This window comes from Mirounga angustirostris, unplaced genomic scaffold, assembly GCF_029215605.1.
Source record: "Mirounga angustirostris isolate CCGP_5_RB_7025 unplaced genomic scaffold, mMirAng1.0.hap1 SCAF_6, whole genome shotgun sequence".
NCBI lineage: Eukaryota > Metazoa > Chordata > Mammalia > Carnivora > Phocidae > Mirounga > Mirounga angustirostris.
This window is the reverse complement of record NW_026991714.1, coordinates 67,513,422-67,535,170: the sequence shown is the minus strand read 5'-3', so window position 1 is coordinate 67,535,170 and position 21,749 is coordinate 67,513,422. Positions and strand designations below refer to the sequence as shown.

At 39.0% G+C, this 21,749-nt stretch overlaps 1 protein-coding gene across 1 annotated transcript in view; it reads left to right on the top strand.

The window, feature by feature from the left end:
• Positions 1-21,749, top strand: part of DNAH14 (dynein axonemal heavy chain 14) — a 341,596-nt gene that overhangs the window by 80,514 nt on the left and 239,333 nt on the right. The window contains exons 14-19 of the mRNA XM_064595530.1: positions 2,203-2,332; positions 7,696-7,975; positions 8,429-8,474; positions 8,562-8,659; positions 19,243-19,409; positions 20,098-20,442. Of these exons, the coding sequence (XP_064451600.1) occupies positions 2,203-2,332; positions 7,696-7,975; positions 8,429-8,474; positions 8,562-8,659; positions 19,243-19,409; positions 20,098-20,442 (1,066 nt within the window). The remainder of the gene's footprint in view (positions 1-2,202; positions 2,333-7,695; positions 7,976-8,428; positions 8,475-8,561; positions 8,660-19,242; positions 19,410-20,097; positions 20,443-21,749) is intronic.

The following is a 21,749-nucleotide window of genomic DNA, read 5'->3' as shown; positions in this document are numbered from 1 at the left end:
TTTCATTAAATATGAAAGAAGTTAACTGGGTTTTTTGCATGTGCTTTTTATCAGGTTGAGGAAGTTTCCTTCTATTGTTAGTTTAATGTTTTTACATGAAATGTTGGATTTTGTTAAGTGTTGTTTTTCTGTGTCAGTTGAAATAATCGTGTGCTTTTTATTTTATGCTAATATGGTATACTACATTAATATACATATATATTTATATATATGTATTTTTAAAGATTTTATTTATTTATTTAATTGACAGAGAGAGAGAGACTGACAGACAGCGTGAGAGGGAACACAAGCAGGGGGAGTGGGAGAGGGAGGAGCAGGCTTCCTGCCGAGCAGGGAGCCTGATGCAGGGCTCAATCCCAGGACCCCGGGATCATGACCTGAGCTGAAGTCAGTCGCTTAACCAACTGAGCTACCCAGGTGCCCCATATGTATATTTTTATACATTGAACCAACCTTGCATTCTTGGGATAAATTCCACTCAGTTATGGTATAGAATCCTTTGTATATGCAGCTAGATTGAGTTTGTTGGTATTTTGTTGAGGGTTTCTGTGCCTCTGTCCAATAAAGGATATTGGTCTGTAGTTTTCTTGTGATGTCTTTGTCTGGTTTGGGTTCCAGGAAAATAGTGGGCTTTTTGAATGAATTGGTATAATTTCTTCCTTAAATGTTTGACAGAATTCACAAGAAAACCTGGGGCTTTCTATTTTGAAAGCTTATGAATTGTTCAGTTTCTTTAATAGATGTGGTCCTATTCAGATTGTTTATTTTTCCGATTTTTATGAGGGTGTGTGGAAAGATTTTCTTAAATGGTTCTGTGCCATTATCTTGTTGCCAGAAATTCCTCATAGGTTTATTTTCTACCTTATTTTTTCACCTTAAATTGAGGTGTCTATTGTATCTTACTATGATTTGATACTGCTTTTTAACTCAATCTGATAGTTTCTGTCTTTTGATTAGTAGGAGATTGAACCTGTTCACATTTAGTAATAAACGGTATGGTTTGCTTTTATTCCTTCCATTTTATTTATGCTTATTATTTATTTTACTTTGTTAATTTTTCTCTTTCACTTTCTCAATTTTCTCATTTTTGTTGATTCAGTTGAATGGCTCTTAATTCCCAATGCCTCCCTCTACCTCTTTGTTTTAGTGTTTCTTATGCTTTTCAGTGTGTTTATGAAATCTCCATCTTCCTAATAATTATGATATAAATTTTACCTCCATATTAGCATATATTTGTAAATCTTCACTTTTCCATAAAAATGCTTCATTTTTTTATTTCAAACAATTAAAAGTAATAGAATATTTTTACTTTTCCATCTTGCTGAAATGAGACCTATGATTTTTTTATTGTAGTAAAATACAAGTAACACAATTCGGTATCATTAAGCACACTCACAGTGTTGTGCAACCATCACCATATCCATTTCCAGAACATTTTCATCATCCTAAACTGGGACTCTGTGTGCAGTGAACAGTAACAATTCATTCCCTGTGCATGGCCCCTGTCCTTCCACCAAGCCCTCGTGACCTCTAATGTACTTCCTGTCTTTCTGAATTTACCTATTCTAGGTAACTTACTCGGTGGAGTATTCATACCATATTTGAACTTTGTATCTGGCTTATTTTGCTCAGTATAATGTTTTCAAGGTCCATTCACGTGGTAACACATATGAGAATTTCTTTCCTTTTTAAGGCTAGATAACAATCTAGTATGTATACACCACGTTCTATTTATTCATTCTTCTATTGATGGACATTTGGGTCGTGTTTACCTTTTGCTCTTGTGAATGATGTTGTTATCATTTCTGTTTCTTTTGTTGATATGCCCTGAGTTGGAGTTGCTATATCGTATGGCCATCCCACATATACCTCTCTGAGGAGTGTCCAGCTATTTTCCATGGTAGCTGCTCTAGTTTGATTCCCACCAGCAAGCACCAGGGTGCTAATCCTCAGTGACAGAATTACTGAGAAATACTTTTAGAAAATAGGAGCCATCCTAATTGTTGTGAAGATATATCTCACGGTGGCCTAGATTTGTATTTCCCTAATGATGAGTGATGCTGAGCATCTTTTCTTGTACTGATTGACCACCTGTACATATCTCCTTTGGAGGAATGTCTAATTATTCATGTGTTCTGGCTATTAATAAGATATAAAAGTTTGGAAAGACTATGTTTTTTTTCTTCTTATTTCTTAATCTAGAATATACAAGAATGTTTTCTCTGTCACTGAAAAGATAACAGATGATTACGAAGAATTTGTTGATAATTCAAACTTACATGCCACTTCTGTTTTAAAGTCAGAAGTAAAAACGGAAGCAGATATTAATGAGGTAAAATGGTCTTTGAAAAATATAAGCATAGATTTTTTTTATGTAAAATGAATAAGTTTGGAATTAAAAATATGATTTATGATTATTCACAGTCTCTTGCACACGTGCACACACACACACAGACATCCTTCCCACTGTAGAAAGCTATAATTACACTTATATCAGTTGGTTCATTTGTTCACGTGTTATTGAGTACTTATTATTTACCAGTCACTGAGCTAGGCACTGGAATACAGCAGTGGGCAGAACACGTCCCTGACCTCTTGGAGTTTATATTCTGCTAAGAGAGACAGATAATGAAGCCATGAGTGCCATGAAGAAAAGCAAAGGAAGATAAGGTAATGCAGAGTGATGCTGTACGCTACTTTACATGGGAATGGTCAGGAGAGACCACCCTATCTAAAGTAGCAGCTACCCACTTCGGCCCCCACTACTGTATACCTCTAAATCTTTGCTGGTCTTCAGAGTACTTTTTTCGTTATTACTAACTCAAAAATGACACAAGTCAAATATGAGAAATCTTGACAGAATCCTAGAAAAACTTTAATTAGGAAATCTTTTCTTGCCATGAAGAATTGTATCCCACCCCCCAATATTTTATTGGGATTAAACTTTATGTGCTAGATGCTTGTCCTAGTTGGCAAAAGCAGCATTTTTATGAGATAGCACTGTATAGTAGGTATACTTTACACATTTTTCCTTTAAAAAATAGGTAGTTTTGGTAACAAGGGAAAATAAAATGTCTACATTTTTTATTTTAATTTGTATTTCTCTTATTACTGGTATATTTTAAAATATATGTTACTGGAAATTTTTGCCCATTAAGCTCCTGGATGGATTTTTCTTACTATTTTGTAGGAATTCTTCATGTCTATATTGCAGTTATCTTTTCCTATGAGGTGGCTTGTTACTTTTATTCCCTTATGATGTATTATTATCAATAATTCTTTTTTTAAGATTTGTTTATTTGAGAGAGAGAGAGTGCGAGCAGGAGTAGGGGCAGGGGGAGAGGGAGGGAGAGAGAGAGGAAAGCAGACTCCCGCTGAGTGTGGAGCCTGACATGGGGCTCAATCTCATGACCCTGAGGTCATGACCTGAGCCGAAATCAAGAGTCAGATGCTCAACTGACTGAGCCACCCAAGCACCTCTATTATCTATAATTCTTAATTTCAGTGTAATTGATTTTATCAATCCTTATATTTGTGTTTGTGTTTGTAATTATTTACCATCCTGAGTCATAAATATATTCTTCTCTATTTTCTTATGAAAGCTTTGGAGTCTGTCCTTCACATTTATCTCTAAATCTGTGCGTAGTGTATGTTAGGGTTCATTTTCGTTTATTTCTGTATGAGTGACTGTTGCTCAGGCACAATTTCTTTACATCCCTTGCCTGCCAATCTGCACAGCAGCTCTTTCTTTATCATTTATCATATGTCTCCATACATGTGTCTTCTCTTTCCAAACTGTTACTCTGTCCCGCTGATCTACTCGCCTGTTACTGTGCCGATCCCACACCAGATTAATGGTATAGCTTTGAAATAAGTCTCTTCTAAGAGTGTCTTGTCTATTCTTAGCTGTTTGCATTTCCGTATACATTTTAGAATCAGACCCTATTTGGATTTTGATTGAAATTGCCTAGAAGGTGGGGAGAGTTAATATTTTATGATACTAGGTCTTCTCACATGATTGTAAAATTCATTTAAGTCTTCTTTAATGTTTTTCTATGTCTTTTATAATTTTTTTCATAAAAATCTTGTGGGTTGTTTTGTTTTGTTTTGTGGATTTAGCCTGTGTGCTTTATAGTCCCAGCCCATACTCTAAGGGAATTGCTGCTACTAGTTCTTTATGAACACCTCAGAATAGAAATATTTTTAGATAAAAATATATGCACTGCTTTAATTTTTTCCTTAGGATTAACATTAAATCAGCACTATGGACCTTTTTATGGCCTTCCATTTACATTGCAGAATTTCTCTTTAGACAAGGTTATACCAATTTCTATTAAAGGCTGCCTTTTAAATGTATACTATTTTATACTTGCTGTTGCTTATTGAAAACTGAAATCTGGGATTAACTGGTCTTAATTTTTGCGTATTACTCATAATCTTAGACATTTTTCTTATGCTCATTAGCCATTTGTATTTCTCATTTTTACGACTTTTTGGTGTTCTTTCCCATTTTTCTGATGGAGTTTTTTTCTTACTGAATTACAAAACTATTTATAAAATACAGACCATAACCATTTGTTAGGCCATGAAAATATAAATTTTCATGCATTATTTTTTGTGCATTCTTCAATCTGCCCTCCATATGGAGTTCACAGTAAATTTTTTCTGAAATATATTATTGGTTACTGGAATATACATGTTAAAGTTTGCGTAGGGTCGCAGTGCTATGCTGCATCTGTACATTTTCTCACTCAACATTATGTTGTCAAGACTCGTGTCACATATCGGTGGGTCTGGGTCCAGATCTCACAGTGATATGCCACCAAATGCCCTCAGTGTGGGACTGAAAGTGTTGTCAGCAGATGGCCTTTAGCTGTCTGCTTTTTCAGAGATGGCTTCAAGTGCAGCCCCCTTGTTCAAGGTCATGCCCCTTTTGGGGGGAGGCGCACATACAATGAACAATTGTTACAAGGGTATAAAAAACTCTGAAGGGCCATTCCTGCTCCTGAGCTCCCCATGGCTTGGCTAAGCCTGTGGTGTGGCCTGTATAACAGCTCAGCCTTCCCCTCTACCCACCCTGCTTGCTTTCTCTCCCTTCCACACATGTTGACCCAGGCACATTCCTTAGTGTTTACATCCTGCCTGTCTCAAATTGGCTTCCCGGGGAACCCAATCTATGACAGTATGTAACAGAAACACACACACACACGTACATAATTTATCGTTTCTGATTGTTACACAGTATTCCCACTTTTCTTCTTTGAATTGCATATTGATACTTTTGAACATTTTTTCTATTGGGTTTCTTACTGATTTTTAGGACTTTTTGTGTATTCCAGATATTGATTCTTTGTTAATTTTAGACTTTGTTAATATTACCTCTTAACTTTGTCCTTGTCTATTAATCTTAGGTATAGATCTTTGGTAATAGAAATTCTTAATTTTGATGTTTTAAAATTCAATACTGATTCTGATTTTCCAGTTTGCTTATGAGTAGATTTGATGTAGACAGTGTTGTGATCCTGGCATAAATCCTGTGTGTCCCTGGTTCCACTTTTGCCCCACAGCCCTGATTGTAGCATCTTGCTCATACTCTGCCCTCTAGTATCTGACCTTGGTTCTCTCCTATTTTTGCTAAACTCATGTTGGTATGGACTGAGTTTCTGAGCACATTCTAATATCTAGTCCAAGAAAAGATAGATAACAGGGCACCTGAGTGGATCAGTCGGTTAAGCGTCTGCCTTCAGCTCAGGTCATGATCCCAAGGTCCTGGGATCGAGTCCTGCATCGGGCTCCCTGCTTGGTGGGAAGCCTGCTTCTCCCTCTCCCACTCCCCCTGTTTGTGTTCCCTCTCTTGCTGCCTCTCTCTGTCAAATAAATAAATAAATAATCTTAAAAAAGATAGATAATTATTTTATTTGGGATGTGTTGAGTCAGGTACCTGTGGGCAACCAGGTGAAAATATTTCTATTAGGATTTTGGAAATCTAGATTTGACTTTCAAGAGAGAGCAGGGCTAAAGTGGGGGAGGTCCCCACTTCCCATTGCATACTGTAGAATTTAGATGTAGCTATTTCTCTCTTGTAATGTACAGTCTTGAGGAAATCAGACTATTTGCTGAGATCCATTCTTGTTGGCATGAAAAAAGACACCCAAAAATTTATTACAAAAAGATTTTCAAGCCCCAGTTCATATCTTAACTGTGGGCTTTGGAGTCACAGACCCACAACAAACTTTAGCCTTAACTACATGCTAGCAATATAGCCTTTGACAATATAAGCTTCCCGAGTCTGGGTTTTCTTTTTATGCATAATAAGAGTAATAATTTCTTCCTCAGGGTTACTATGAAGATGAGGTGAAGGTAACCTGTTTACTATAGTGCCTAGGACATGATAAGTACTCATCAATTTGTAACTATATCAAATTATGGTATGCTATGAGTATACTGTATCAAGTATACTTCAGTATTTGATATAGATCCAAGTATACTGTATCAAGTAGTAAGTCCGGTATACATATTTCAAGAATGAGTCTATGCAAAATATGTATGTACTATAATATTAGAAGGTGTGTAGGGGTTGAGGTCCAGTCATTATCAGAATTAGAGGTTATTTTCCAGAAGAAGCTACACAACACATTATATATTTGTTTGGAATTGTCTGTGAACTTCTTTATTGTGATAAAATGTACATAATGTACAATTTACCATTTTAACCATTTTTACAAATAAAATTCAGTGGGACTAGGACATTCACAATGGGGTGCACTATCAGCACTATCCATTTTGCAGAAGTTTTTAATCATCCCATAGAAACTTCCTATTTATTTGTGTGGAACATTTAAGGATTGCATATCACCCTCAGCATCTACTCAGGCTCTTTCCCCAGCAGCTTAAAAGGGTGTTAATGGTGTTTGTTTATACTGTTAACTGCCTTTATTTATAAATGAATGGTCGAGGTTCTAACAGGCAAAATAGCTAACCACTGAGAAACATTGGGTGTCTCAGAACAATGGATTGCATGTGGGCTCTGAGGAATCCATTCATTAGTGGAGAACCCATGCCAAGACAGAGCCTAAGGGCAAACACATTGTATAAGTAAGATATTTATACGTAAAATACTCCGGTTATTTCTCGTTAGAGATGGATACCCGTACTAGGATATGTATGTTAAAGTGAGGAACTAGCGCCTATAGAAATGGATTTGAAGTATATTCCTGATTCGTAATTCTTAACGTGGAGTACACAGTAAAGTCTCCTGCTCAGCTTTTAAATGATTCAAATTCTTGGTATAAAATTGCTCAATCAATATATTGTGACCTGAAACAAATGTAACATTGTATGTTAATTATACTTCAATTTTAAAAAAAAGATTCTTGGGCCCTGCCCCTGACCTTTTAACTCATAATCTCTGGGGATAGGGCCTAAGAATTTGTATTTTTAATAAGCTCTCAGATGATTACTATGTACCCACTCTGGCATTAATTTACAGTCTTCTGGGGGAGACTACTGCATTATAATGTACCTGTGTTTTACATTAACTTATTTTAACATGCAAATGTCAGTTACATGGTAACATAATGTTATTTAGTTATACTGAAGTTATTATTGGTCACTTAAAAGTTAGAGCTGTATCATTCTAATTTAAAGGAATGTTCTTTCAGTTAGAACTGTCATCCTAACATGTCTATTCATTAGATTTTGAATAGGATTAAAATGGATGAGGATTTGAGAAAAATATATGCACCAGTATTTGAAGTAATTCTACACTTGAGCATTCCCGAAGAGAGTGAGTCTTCAGAAATTTCCACAGAGAACTCTCATGAGTCTGACAAGTCCTCCGAAGAATCTGAGTTGTGTGAAGAAGATGAGGAATCAAAAAATGAAGTTGGGTGTCTCATGAAACACTCCAGTGAAGAACTGCAAATAATGAAGAAACCAAAAAAATTCTCTTACAACTTTGAAGGAATTCTTTCAGGTAAGATGAAGGAGACTATTAAGAAAGAAGGAAAATGTCCTAACAGCTGGAAAAGACAAATGAGAGAAAATTATAGTAGTTTATATATGACCCATGACTAGGTTGTAAATGTTAAGAATGCTCAAAGTGAGCATAAACTTAGATCATTTGTGGTGTGTGTAAGTAATAACACCATCATTCATTTTGGTCTCAGTACTCACACCATTTCTCACTAAAGGGACCTGGGGACTCCCTCCGTGAGGATGAACACCACCTGGGATGCTTGTTAACAGTTAAGGCTCTCGGACTCCATCAAGATCTGGGGGTGAGGTGTCCTGCTGGAACACTACCTTTTAGATGACCTTTCCAGCTTATTCTTAGGTGTTTGGGAACCACTGACACATGTCAATTGATCATTTAGCTGGTTTAAATACCAATCAGTGTTTTATTCTTTTTTTCAATGGATTCTTACAGACATAGAAATCATGACTGAGTTTGAGAATAAATACATATATGATGAGTAAGTAGTCGACATTTTAAAAATTACAAGTAATTATAATTTCTGTTAGTTACTGCATTTTTCTGAAATAAGCTTTTATTTTCTCAGATTTTCGCGATTTGCTACAAATCTCTTCTTAGCTCCCAACAGATTAGAGTTTTCGATAAAAATTCAAAATATGGTGACTGACATTGAAAAATGTATAAGTAAGTATTTTAAAAGTTTAGCTAGATACATTGCCTCCTTTGGCAATATTTTCTTAGATGTAGGCATTTGATGCTTATACCCAGAGATGTGGCACATACTACAGTGTATCAGGAGATCAGAAATTCCCAGTCTTTGGGATCAGTGTGAACTTGGGATTATTTGAGGATGTGTGAATTACACGTACAGCCACAAAGTGCATAAAAGATGGGCATTAGGAAAATAGCCTAAGGTTTGGATTTTTCAATGATATACTATAGAATTTTATGAGACTTAAATAAGCCATATCTTATAGCATAACAAGATTCTGTTTCCATCTTTTTTTAATTTTTTTTATTGTTACGTTAATCACCATACATTACATCATTAGTTTTAGATGTAGTGTTCCATGATTCATTGTTTGTGCATAACACCTAGTTTGTTTCCTGAGATTAAGAATTCCTCATATCAGTGAGGTCATATGATACATGTCTTTCTCTGTTTGACTTATTTCGCTCAGCATAATACCCTCCAATTCCGTCCACGTCATTGCAAATGGGAAGATCTCATTCCTTTTGATGGCTGCATAATATTCCATTTGTCTATATATACCACATCTTCTTTATCCATTCATCTGTCGATGGACATCTTGGCTCTTTCCACAGTTTGGCTATTGTGGACATTGCTGCTATAAACATTGGGGTGCACATACCCCTTCAGATCCCTACATTTGTATCTTTGGGGTAAATAGCCAGTAGTGCAATTGCTGGATCATATGGTAGCTCTATTTTCCTCACTTTTTGAGGAACCTCCATACAGTTTTCCAGAGTGGCTGCAGCAGCTTGCATTCCCACTAACAGTGTAGGAGGGTTCCCCTTTCTCCGCATCCCCACCAACATCTGTCATTTCCTGACTTGTTAATTTTAGCCATTCTGACTGCTGTGAGGTGGTATCTCATTGAGGTTTTGATTTGGGATTTCCCTGATGCCGAGTGATGTTGAGCACTTTTTCATGTGTCTGTTGGCCATTTGGATGTCTTCATTGGGAAAATGTCTGTTTATGTCTTCTGCCCATTTCTTGATTGGATCATTTGTTCTTTGGGTGTTGAGTTTGATAAGTTCTTTATAGATTTTGGATACTAGCCCTTTATCTGATATGTCATTTGCAAATATCTTCTCCCATTCTGTCAGTTGTCTTTTGGTTTTGTTGACTGTTTCCTTTGCTTTGCAAAAGCTTTTTATCTTGATGAAGTCCCAATAGTTCATTTTTGCCCTTGCTTCCCTTGCCTTTGGCGATGTTTCTAGGAAGAAGTTGCTTCGGCTGAGGTCGAAGAGGTTGCTGCCTGTGTTCTCCTTTAGGATTTTGATGGACTCCTGTCTCACATTGAGGTCTTTCAACCATTTGGAGTCTATTTTTGTGTGTGGTGTAAGGAAATGGTCCAGTTTCATTCTTCTGCATGTGGCTGTCCAATTTTCCCAACACCATTTGTTGAAGAGACTGTCTTTTTTCCATTGGACATTGTTTCCTGCTTTGTCAAAGATTAGTTGACCATAGAGTTGAGGGTCCATTTCTGGACTCTGTATTCTGTTCCATTGATCTACGTGTCTGTTTTTGTGCCAGGACCATACTGTCTTGCTGATGACGGCTTTGTAATAGAGCTGGAACTCCGGAATTGTGATGCCACCAGCTTTGCTTTTCTTTTTCAACATTCCTGTGGCTATTTGGGGTCTTTTCTGGTTCCATACAAATTTTAGGATTATTTGTTCCATTTCTTTGAAAAAAAGTGGATGGTATTTTGATGGGAATTGCATTGAATGTGTAGATTGCTCTAGGTAGCATAGACATTTTCACAATATTTTTTCTTCCAATCCATGAGCATGGAATGTTTTTCCATCTCTTTGTGTCTTCCTCAATTTCTTTCACGAGTATTTTGTAGTTTTCTGAGTACAGATTCTTTGCCTCTTTGGTTAGATTTATTCCTAGGTATCTTATGGTTTTGGGTGCAATTGTAAATGGGATCGACTCCTTAATTTCTCTTTCTTCTGTCTTGTTTGTATATAGGAAGGCCACTGATTTCTGTGCATTGATTTTATATCCTGCCACTTTACTGAATTCCTATATGAGTTCTAGCAGTTTTGGGGTGGAGTCCTTTGGGTTTTCCACATAAAGTATCATATCATCTGCAAAGAGTGACAGTTTGATTTCCTCTTTGCTGATTCAGATGCCTTTGATTTCTTTTTGTTGTCTGATTGCTGTGGCTAGGACTTCTAATACTATGTTGAATAGCAGTGGTGTTAGTGGACATCCCTGCCGCGTTCCTGACCTGGGGGGAAATTTCTCAGTTTCTCCCCATTGAGAATGATATTCGCTGTAGGTTTTTCATAGATGGCTTTTATGATATTGAGGTATGTACCCTCTTTCCCTACACTCTGAAGAGTTTTGATCAAGAAAGGATGCTGTACTTTGTCAAATGCTTTTTCTGCATCTATTGAGAGGATCATATGATTCTTGGTTCTTTCTTTTGTTAATATATTGTATCACGATTGATTTGCGGATGTTGAACCAACCTTGCAGCCCAGGAATAAATCCCACTTGGTCGTGGTGAGTAATCCTTTTAATGTACTGTTGGATCCTATTGGCTAGTATTTTGGTGAGAATTTTTGCATCCATGTTCATCAGGGATATTGGTTTGTAATTCTCCTTTTTGATGGGGTCTTTGTCTGGTTTTGGGATCAAGGTAATGGTGGCCTCATAAAATGAGTTTGGAAGTTTTCCTTCCATTTCTATTTTTTGGAACAGTTTCAGAAGAATAGGTATTAATTCTTCTTTAAATGTTTGGTAGCATTCCCCTGGGAAGCCATCTGGCCCTGGGCTTTTGTTGGGAGATTTTTGATGACTGCTTCAATTTCCTTAGTGGTTATAGGTCTGTTCAGGTTTTCTATTTCTTCCTGGTTCAGTTTTGGTAGTTGATACATCTCTAGGAATGCATCCATTTCTTCCAGGTTATCTAATATGCTGGCATAGAGTTGCTCAGGTGTTGTTTGTCATCTCTCCTCTTTCATTCATGATTTTGTTGATTTGGGTCATTTCTCTTTTCTTTTTGACAGGTCTGTCCAGGGGTTTATCAATCTTGTTAATTCTTTCAAAGAACTAGCTCCTAGTTTCGTTGATCTGTTCTACTGTTCTTTTGGTTTCTATTTCATTGATTTCTGCTCTGATCTTTATTATTTCTCTTCTCCTGCTGGGTTTAGGCTTTATTTGCTGTTCTTTCTCCAGCTCCTTTAGGTATAGGGTTAGGTTGTGTACTTGAGACCTTTCTTGGTTCTTGAGAAAGGCTTGTATTGCTATATACTTTCCTCTTAGGACTGCCTTTGCTGCATCCCAAAGATTTTGAATAGTTGTGTTTTCATTTTCATTAGTTTCCATGAATTTTTTAAATTCTTCTTTAATTTCCTGGTTGACCCATTCATTCTTCAGTAGGATGCTCTTTAGCCTCCATGTATTTGAGTTCTTTCCGACTTTCCTCTTGGGATTGAGTTCTAGTTTCAAAGCATTGTGGTCTGAAAATATGCGGGAATGATCCCAATCTTTTGGTACTGGTTGAGACCTGATTTGTGACCTAGGATGTGATCGATTCTGGAGAATGTTCCATGGGCACTAGAGAAGAATGTGTATTCTGCTGCTTTGGGATGAAATGTTCTGAATATGTCTGTGAAGTCCATTTGGTCCAGTGTGTCATTTAAAGTCTTTGTTTCCTTCTTGATCTTTTGCTTAGATGATTTGTCCATTTCCGTGAGGGGGGTGTTAAAGTCCCCCACTATTATTGTATTGTTGTCAATGTGTTTCTTTGCTTTTGTTATTAATTGGCTTATATAACTGGCTGCTCCCATGTTAGGGGTATAGATATGTACAACTGTTAGATCTTCTTGTTGGATAGACCCTTTAAGTAGGATATAATGTCCTTCCTCATCTCTTATTACAGTCTTTGGTTTAAAATCTAATTTGTCTGACATAAGGATTGCCACCCCAGCTTTCTTTTGGTGTCCGTTAGCATGGTAAATGGTTTTCCACCCCCTCACTTTCAATCTGGGTGTGTCTTTGGGTCTAAAATGAGTCTCTTGCAGACAGCATATCGATGGGTCTTGTTTTTTAATCCAATCTGATAGCCTGTGTCTTTTGATTGGGACATTTAGCTCATTTACATTCAGGGTAACTATTGAAAGATATGAATTTAGTGCCATTGTATTGCCTGTAAGGTGACTGTTACTGTATATTGTTTGTGTTCCTTTCTGGTCTATGTTGCTTTTAGGCTCTCTCTTTGCTTAGAGGACCCCTTTCAAGATTTCTTGTAGGGCTGGTTTGGTGTTTGCAAATTCCTTTAGTTTTTGTTTGTCCTGGAAGTTTTTTAATCTCTCCTTCTATTTTCAATGACAACCTAGCTGGATATAGTATTCTTGGCTGCATATTTTTCTCATTTAGTGCTCTGAATATATCCTGCCAGTCCTTTCTGGCCTGCCAGGTCTCTGTGGATAGGTCTGTTGCCAATCTAATGTTTCTACCATTGTAGGTTACAGACTTATCCCTGAGCTGCTTTCAGGATTTTCTCTTTGTCTCTGAGACTCGTAAGTTTTACTATTAGATATTGGGGTGTTGACCTATTTTTATTGACTTTGAGGGGGGGTTCTCTGTGCCTCCTGGATTTTGATGCCTGTTTCCTTCCCCAAATTAGGGAAGTTCTCTGCTATAATTTGCTCCAATACACCTTCTGCCCCTCTCTCTCTTTCTTCTTCTTCTGGGATCCCAATTATCCTAATGTTTCATATTTTGGTATCGCTTATCTCTCAAATTCTGCCCTCGTGATCCAGTAGTTGTTTATCTCTCTTTTTCTCAGCTTCTTTATTTTCCATCATTTGGTCTTCTATATCACTGATTCTCTCTTCTGCCTCATTTAACCTAGCAGTTAGCACCCCCATGTTTGATTGCACCTCATTAATAGCCTTTTTGATTTCAACTTGTTAGATTTTAGTTCTTTTATTTCCCCAGAAAGGGTTTCTCTAATAACTTCCATGCTTTTTTCAAGCCCAGCTAGTATCTTTAAAGTGATGATTCTGAACTCTAGATCCGACATCTTACTAATGTCCATATTGAGTAGGTCCCTGGGAGTCGGTACTACCTCTTGTTCTTTTTGTTGAGGTGATTTTTTTCCGTCTTGTCATTTTGTCCAGGGGAGAATAGATGAATGAGAGAACAAAATGCTAACAGGGTAACAACGTCCTCAGAAAATATACTCTAAACAAATCAGAAAAGACCTGAAGCAGGGGGAAAAGAAAGGGAAAGAGAGAAAAAAGAAAAAGAAAAAGATAAAGATAAAGATAAAAACAAAAACAGAACAAAACAAAAAAGACAGAACATGATCAATTATGATCAGGCTGGTACATAGATCAGTGCCACACACTAGATTTTGGGTGTATTTTGGTCTGTTAGAAGAAAGTGCCTCCCAAAATTTTAAAGAAAGAAAAACTTATATATGTACAAAAATAAGGGTTGATATAATGAAGGAATGGAATATGACTGTAAAGATGAAAATTATAAAAAATTTTATAAAAGGAATTGATAAGTCATTTGAAAAAAAATAGAATGGATTCAAAAAAAAAGAAAAAAAAGGGAGAGAATGTGATCAGGCAGGGGAGTAGGAAAAAACCATACACTAGAGATTTAGGGTATATTTTGATCTGTTAGAAGAAACTATCTCATAATTTTAAAGAGAGAACAACTTATACATATATGCCAAAAATACGGGTAACTACTATGAAGGGATAGAATATGACTCTAAAAATGAAAAATAAAAATGTTTTTTAAAAAAAGCGTTGATAAGCTGTTAGTTGAAAAAGGGAAAAAGAAAAATTCAAAAAAAAATGTTAAAAAAATTAACTTTGAAACACTAAAGAATCATGGTAAAAAAGCCATGGATTCTATGTGCAGTATTCCCCTAGAGCTGGAGTTCTGCCGTTCTCATTGATCAGTAAACTTGGTCTTGGCTGGCTGTTCTTGCTGATCTTCTGGGGGAGGGGCCTGTTGCCGTGGTTCCCAAATGTCTTTGTCGGAGGCGGGATTGCCCCACCCTTGCCAGGTCCGGGCTAAGTCATCTGCTCGGGTTTGCTCTCGGGAGCTTTTATTCCCTGCAAGCTTTCTGCACAGCTTTGGAGGACAAGAGTGAAAATGGCGGCCTCCCAATCTCCGCCTGGGAGGAGCCAAGAACTCGGGGCCCTGCTCCTCAGTGAGCCCCCAGAGAAAAGCAGTCAATCACTCCCGTCTCCCCAGTCTCCGGCCGCACTCCGTGCTCCCCCGGCCTGTGACTGAGCGTTTCTATCTCTGGCACCCGACTTGGTGTGGAGTCTCGAAACCCAGCACATCCCTGCGGTGTGCTCCCGCGCCGCTCGTCCCGGGGGAGGAAGGTGAGTCTCCCCAGATCTGCTGCTTTTTGGGTCCCTGCTGGAGGAGCAGTGGCCTGACTGTGCCGCAGATCACGGTTTATGGCAACCCTGAGCTGAGAGCCCGCGCCTCGGCTCCATCTCTGCAGCCGGCTTCCCTGCTCTGATACCTGGGAGCTCTGCCACACTCAGGCACCCCCCGGTCTTTCTGTGACCCTGAGGGTCCTGAAACCACACTGTCCCGCGAGAGTTCCACCCCCAACTTAGCCACCAGAGCGACGTCCCTCAGCGGAGCTGACTTCTAAAAGTTCCAATTTTGTGCTCTGCAGCTCTATCACTTGCCAGTAGCCGGCTGATGGAGGCCCCTCCCCTGCTGTCTATCCTCCCGAATATCGCCTCGGATTCACTTCTCTGCACGTCCTACCTTCCAGAAAGTGGTCGCTTTTCTGTTCAGAGAGTTGTTGCTATTCTTTTCTTCAATCTCCTGTTGAGTTTGTAGGTGTTCAGAATGGTTTGATCCCTATCTAGCTGAATTCCTGGGACCAGAAGAAATTCAGGTCTCCTACTCCTCCGCCATCTTGCTCCGCCCCCTCTGTTTCCATCTTAAACAGATTTTTATTAATTCTTTTCTAGCTATGTGTATACAATCTGAAATTACATGGCTATTACTAGCCCGACCAATGAATTTATGCCTTCTCCATGATCTAAGTCTTATAAAGATCTTAAAATAGCAGGACCCTTGTCAACTCTTTAAATGTTTATATTTCCTCTTGTTATTAATAAATTTGGGAAGGGATGTCTTGAGATGGTCAGATATCTTTGTTTCTTCTGAAAATTTTGCCCACTAGTTTTAGCATTTATTTGTGGATCTTGCCACTAATTAATTAGTGGATCCATTTCTTTATTCAGTTATTTATTTATATAAATGTGGATTCACTGATCTGTGTACATATTCATTTATGTATGTAATGTATACATGTATGTGTGTGTGTGTGTGTATATTTACCTGAGAAAAAACAAAATATCTTTTTTTTTTAAGATTTTTTTTTTATTTATTTATTTGAGACAGAATGAGAGAGAGAAAGCACATGAGAGGGGGGCGGGTCAGAGGCAGAAGCAGGCTCCCCACCGAGCAGGGAGCCCGATGCGGGACTCGATCCCGGGACTCCAGGATCATGACCTGAGCCGAAGGCAGTCACTTAACCAACTGAGCCACCCAGGCACCCAGAAAAAACAAAATATCTTGATCACCCCATCATTTCAGCTACCCTCATATAACAGCTATTTGCATTTTGTATTTTTATTTTCACTGGCATACATTAGTGAAATTATATTTAAAATATTTTATTATCCCTTAGCATTATATTGTAGACATTTTCCACATTCCTGCATATGCTCTTATAATTGTCACTTAGATGGCTATGTAACATTCCATTACTGTGCAATAATATGTTGAACCATGAGTGCAAAGTTAAACATGCTCGTTACTGAATGCAGTCATGCCATTGACATCTGTGCACAGATTGCGGCTTCCATGGGACATTCTCACAGAGTAATTGCCTGAGATTGAAACTCATGGGTCTAAAGTCTTCCTCTTACTGATTTGTGGTTCTTTTGGATTAAGAAAGTGAATCCTTAATGTTTAATATGAGTTTAAGAAAAATAAGTAGGTTGTTTGGCTTGATTTTATGGTGATATTTTTGCCATGGAGAACATTATTTTTATAGTATAACATGTGCAGAGCCTTTTAGAAGAGGCTCCAGGATGTGGTGCCCTAGTTACACAGGCTTGCCCAGTGACCACATCATAAAAACATTCTCCTACTTGTCTTCTAATTCTATTATGATTTCATTTTTATGCTTAAATATTTGATTGCTCTAACATTTATTTGGCATATGTAGACTTGTAATTTTTCCCCAGATGACTGATGATCTGTCTGTCCCAGTACCAGTCACTGAGTAATCCATTCCTCACCCTCACTGATTTGAAATGCCACTTTTATCATTTATTATATTTTAATATGTTTGTTTATGGACTATATATAGTTGATCTGTCTGTAACTCATGAACCAGTACCATTCTGTTGTAATTCTGTAACTTCTTTTCTCCCCCTGGAATGTCCTAGGTTCACTGATACTTGTTTTCATCTGGGGAGTATAACAGTATTATTGTTACTTATTTTGTTGTTCAAAGTGTCTGGCTTTGCTTTTGCAGAACAGTTCTTTCCAAATGGGTCCTGTGCCCTTTCACCTTACCCTCACCCTTTGTTGTGACCGCTGTAGCTGCTGGGGCCACGGGACACCCCAGGCCCCTCTTGTGGTTCTCCGCCTCAGCCCTGGGGCATGCCTGTTCCTTGTGGGGGTGGCGCTGCTGTGAGGCCCACAGTGAAAGGAGCTGGGGCAGATCTGTGTCACACATGGAAGGTCACGTCAGCATCTCTGCTGTGTACCTCCTTGAGAAGAAATGTGTCAGCCAACACATACTGTTTGTGTGCAGTTCTTTTCCCCTGTGTCCTTCTCGTTTTCAGTCAAAAGTTTTCCAAAGTTCCTTGGATCAACTTACTTGTTGTCTACCCTCTTCAGTGAGGTTATAGAGTTTATTTGTAATGTAGCTAGGTTACTTTGTCCCAGTTGGTATTCCATCTTAGGTTCTCCCTGTGTCCTGGTTGGTCCCTCACAACTTTGCCTGTGGTAAGATTCCCTGTGTGTGGCTCTCAGTGTGTGGGCTCGACAGTTCCCTGTGCACCATCTGAGCTCCACACATCCCCAGCTTCCCCGTGCTGCCGCTTGACAGTCAAACCCTCCTCTACACCCTCTTGTCCCTGGCAACCGGTCTGCCTTTTCCAGAATGTCATATAAGTGGATAGGTAGCCTTTTGGGTCCGGCTTTTTTCATGTAGAAAAATGCATTTAAAATGCATCCATATTGTTGCATGAAGCAGTAGCCTGATTCCTTTTTGTTGCTGAGTTGTGTTCTCTTGTCTGGATGTACCACAGCTTGTTTACCCACTCGCATCCGGGCTGTTCCATTTTGGGGCAATGGCGAATAAAATTGCTATAAACATTCACATACAGGTTTTTGGATGAACATAAGTTTTTCTTCTCTCTTGAGTCACGGGTGGGATTGCTGGGTCATATGATAGGTGTATGTTTAATTTTATAAGAATTTCAAAGTGGTTGTATCATTTTGCTTTCCTGCCAACAATGTCTAAAGTTCCAGTCACTCTGCGTCCTTGTCAGCACTTGCTATTGTCAGAGTATAAAAAAAAAATTTAGCCATTGTAATAGGTGTGTAGTGATAATCTCATTGTCGTTTAATTTACATTTCACTAATGAGTAATATTGTTCATCTTTTCATATGCTTATATATATATGCTTATGTACATTTTTTTATAGTCAAATCTTTAGATCTTTTGCTTATTTTTTTATTGGGATGTTTGTTTCCTTATTGTCAAGTTGTAAGAGGTCTTTATATGTACTCTGGATACAAGTCTTTTATCAGAGAGAAGATTTGCAAACATTTTCTCCCAGTCTGTGCCTTATCTTTTCATTCTTTCTCACAGAGCTAACCTTCGTAACTCTGATAAAGTATGACTTGTCAATTTTTTTTCTGTTATGGATTTGTTATGCTTTGGTATCTACAAACTCTTGGTCTAACTCAAAGTTACACAGATTTTTCCTGATTTTTTTTTCTCTTGGGATATTTATAAATTTGTGCTTTATATTTAGATATATGATTCGTTTTGAGTTAATTTCGCATAAGGCATGAAGTGTATGTAGAAGTTTTGTTTGTGTGTGTGTTTGCGTGCAGACATCAGTTTTCAGCTAGACTGTAAACGCGCTGCTGGTGGATGCGTGCTGCTTTCATGCTTTCCATGTGGCATCACGTAGCACTGACGTTTCAACTATTTCTCAACTTAATGATTTTTTCTCAGCTTCTATTTTAATTATGCCTTGGCCCACCACCACCCCGTACCTCTGAGTGATTCTGTTGTTCCCATAAAATTAAATCCAAACTTTTACACCTGTCTTAAATTCCATTTATCAGTATAGAACACTCTCTAGCCCTCATAATAAATCAGCCTCAGTTACCAGTAGTTTTAGATTCATGGATAATTTTAAGGTGATGCTTTTGGTGGGACTCCTGAAAATACTAACTTTTGAATTCTGTATTTTAGCCAAGATTATTCCTCTTTGCCAAGATCCTCGCCTGTCTCTTTTTACTGAATCGTTTTTAATTACGAGTTTGCCTAATAAGACTGAAAGTGGAATGGCCTGTAAGAAGCCAGCCAGATGGCCAGATTGTCAGATCCTTTTTGAGATGGATCCTATCTACCAAAATAAAGTAAGTTTAAAAAGAGTTTCTCTCAGGGACTACTTGGCTCTAGGAGCAGAAACCCACGGAGATTCTTAGATTAAAGGGACTTGCTGAAAAATTCGAGTATCCTAACTTAGGGCAATGGACGTGTCATTTCCGGCTCATGTCCCCATCTGTCCTTCTCGTGGGCTTTTAGCTCCATTCACCTCTTTTGTTTTTTCCAACTTCTACTACGAAAAGGAGCTTTCTCTTGCATGATTCCCTCCCTGTACTGAATTGCCAGTGTGTTGACGTGCCTTGGCTGGGACTTCCCCATTCCAATCCCACTGGGTATTGTGGTTCAGATCCACAGGAGAATCTCATCATCTCCACTTGGCTCAGATTCTGCCCGGTCAGGGAGCCGTCTCTTGGGAACGGGTGAGGTAACACAGTGTGGGGCTGTGCATGGAGCATCTGCTCTAACACAGGAATACATGACTGGTGTTTCTAGCGGCTTCAAGCAACATGCTGACCAGAAAGAGAAATGGCCTGGACATTGAAAAAGCCATCTAAATTTCTTGAAGTCTTAGGTTTCCAACATAGTTCTGCAGTGTGCGTTCTGCATAAAACAGACCCCACAGAGAACTGTTGTTGTACGTATTCTGACAGAACCATCAGCCTGTCAGCCCACACTTGTTACTCTTATAATTCTGACCTGTTAACACTTTATTTACAGATTGCCAGTCTCCTGACTGTTGTTGGTAATTCCATGGGGCAAGTTAATGTTTACAGCTGCAAGTTTATAAAATACTGTTCCATGGTACAGAAGGCCAAAGCCATGAGTATGAAAATCTCATCGATAGACGAATTGACTTCAGTACAGTTTAAAACTATCCTGGCTAAATTCAGAAACTATCTTCAATATATTATTAATATGGCCATTGAGAAACGCATTGGTATTTTCAAAGTTGTAAGTCTCAATTATCAGTCAGAATGCTTACCATATGTTGAGAATGTCATACATCTGATCCACAACCTCTTGCGATCTGTAATTGAAAGAAAGAATACAAATCTACTGGAAGTAAGTGTTGTGGAAATGCCTATTGCATGAGAATCTTTATGATCATTAGATTATTATTTTAAAATGTGTACTTAGGAAATATAAATGATGAGTGTTATCCTCAGAAAACTCTAGTATGTGTTAATACTTGTTTGGGTCTCTGATCAGATATCATTTCCTCAAAGAAACATTCTTTGTCCACCATTTCTAAAATGGCGCCCCATGTTCCTTGTTACGTCTTTTCCCTGTTGGGAATCTTTGCAAACTTACGAACATGGACATGACATGATACAACTTGCATTTTCATAGGGACCACTCTGGCTGCAGTGTAGAGAATGGGTTGAAGTGGGACAGGACAGGGGGAAAGCTGTTTCTGGTGTCTAGGGGAGCGGTGACACGCGCCTGAACCAGGGCAGGAACAGCGTGGAGTCTGGGAAGCAGATGGCTTTGAGATCCATTAAGAGATGGAATCTTCAGGATGTAGTGATTGGCAGAATGTAAGGAATAAGAGAAAGGAATTAATGATACTTTGAGCTTTTGGGTTGGGCTGCGGGGCGAGCAGGGCTGCAATGTGAGGCTGAGGGAGCACAGTGCTTGCTTCACCGCGTGACCGTCAGGCAGAGATGCAGTGTGCACATCCGACTGTCGGCAGGGAGTCTGGACCAGAAGCACATGTTTAGGTGACCGGCAAACAGGTGCTCTTCAAGGTCACCCTTCAGGAGGCTGCGCCTGCTGTATTTGTGTAGCAAGGAAGGAAAAGGACCCCCCAGCAGAAGCCTGAGGAATGCGAATATGCAGGAGGCTGCTAGACGGAGAGGGGCCTGCAGAGGAGCCACCAGAGAGGGCGAGGAAAGCAAGGGAGTGGCCTGAGAAAGAGGGAACGTTTAGTAGCTTTTAATGCCTCAAAGAGTTTAAGAGAGGGTTGGAAAGTGTCGGTCTTTGGAGCCACAACAGTCCTAAAATGCACACAGAATTAACCCCTATTTCGCTGAGGCTGGTATTCCCCAAGTATCAGAAACCGAACCCAGTGTACCGCCCAGCACAGCGGTTTCCCTGATGCACAAGGATGTCTTGGCGCGGGTGAGGCGGGCCTTTGCTGTGTCAGCGCCTTTCCCGTGACTAGGGCCGCTGCTGCCCCAAGGCCCTGTGCTCGCGTCCGGGCAGAAACACGGGGACGCAGAAGCAGCAGTGCGCTGCGTTTCACTTCGCTTGGCTTCGCCAGAACCAGGTCACAGTGCCGCCACCGGCTCAGAAGGACCTGACTGAACGGGCACGTCAGAGCTCCTCTGCCTCAGTGGTTGAGGAAAGCAAGCAGAAGATGGAGTGGG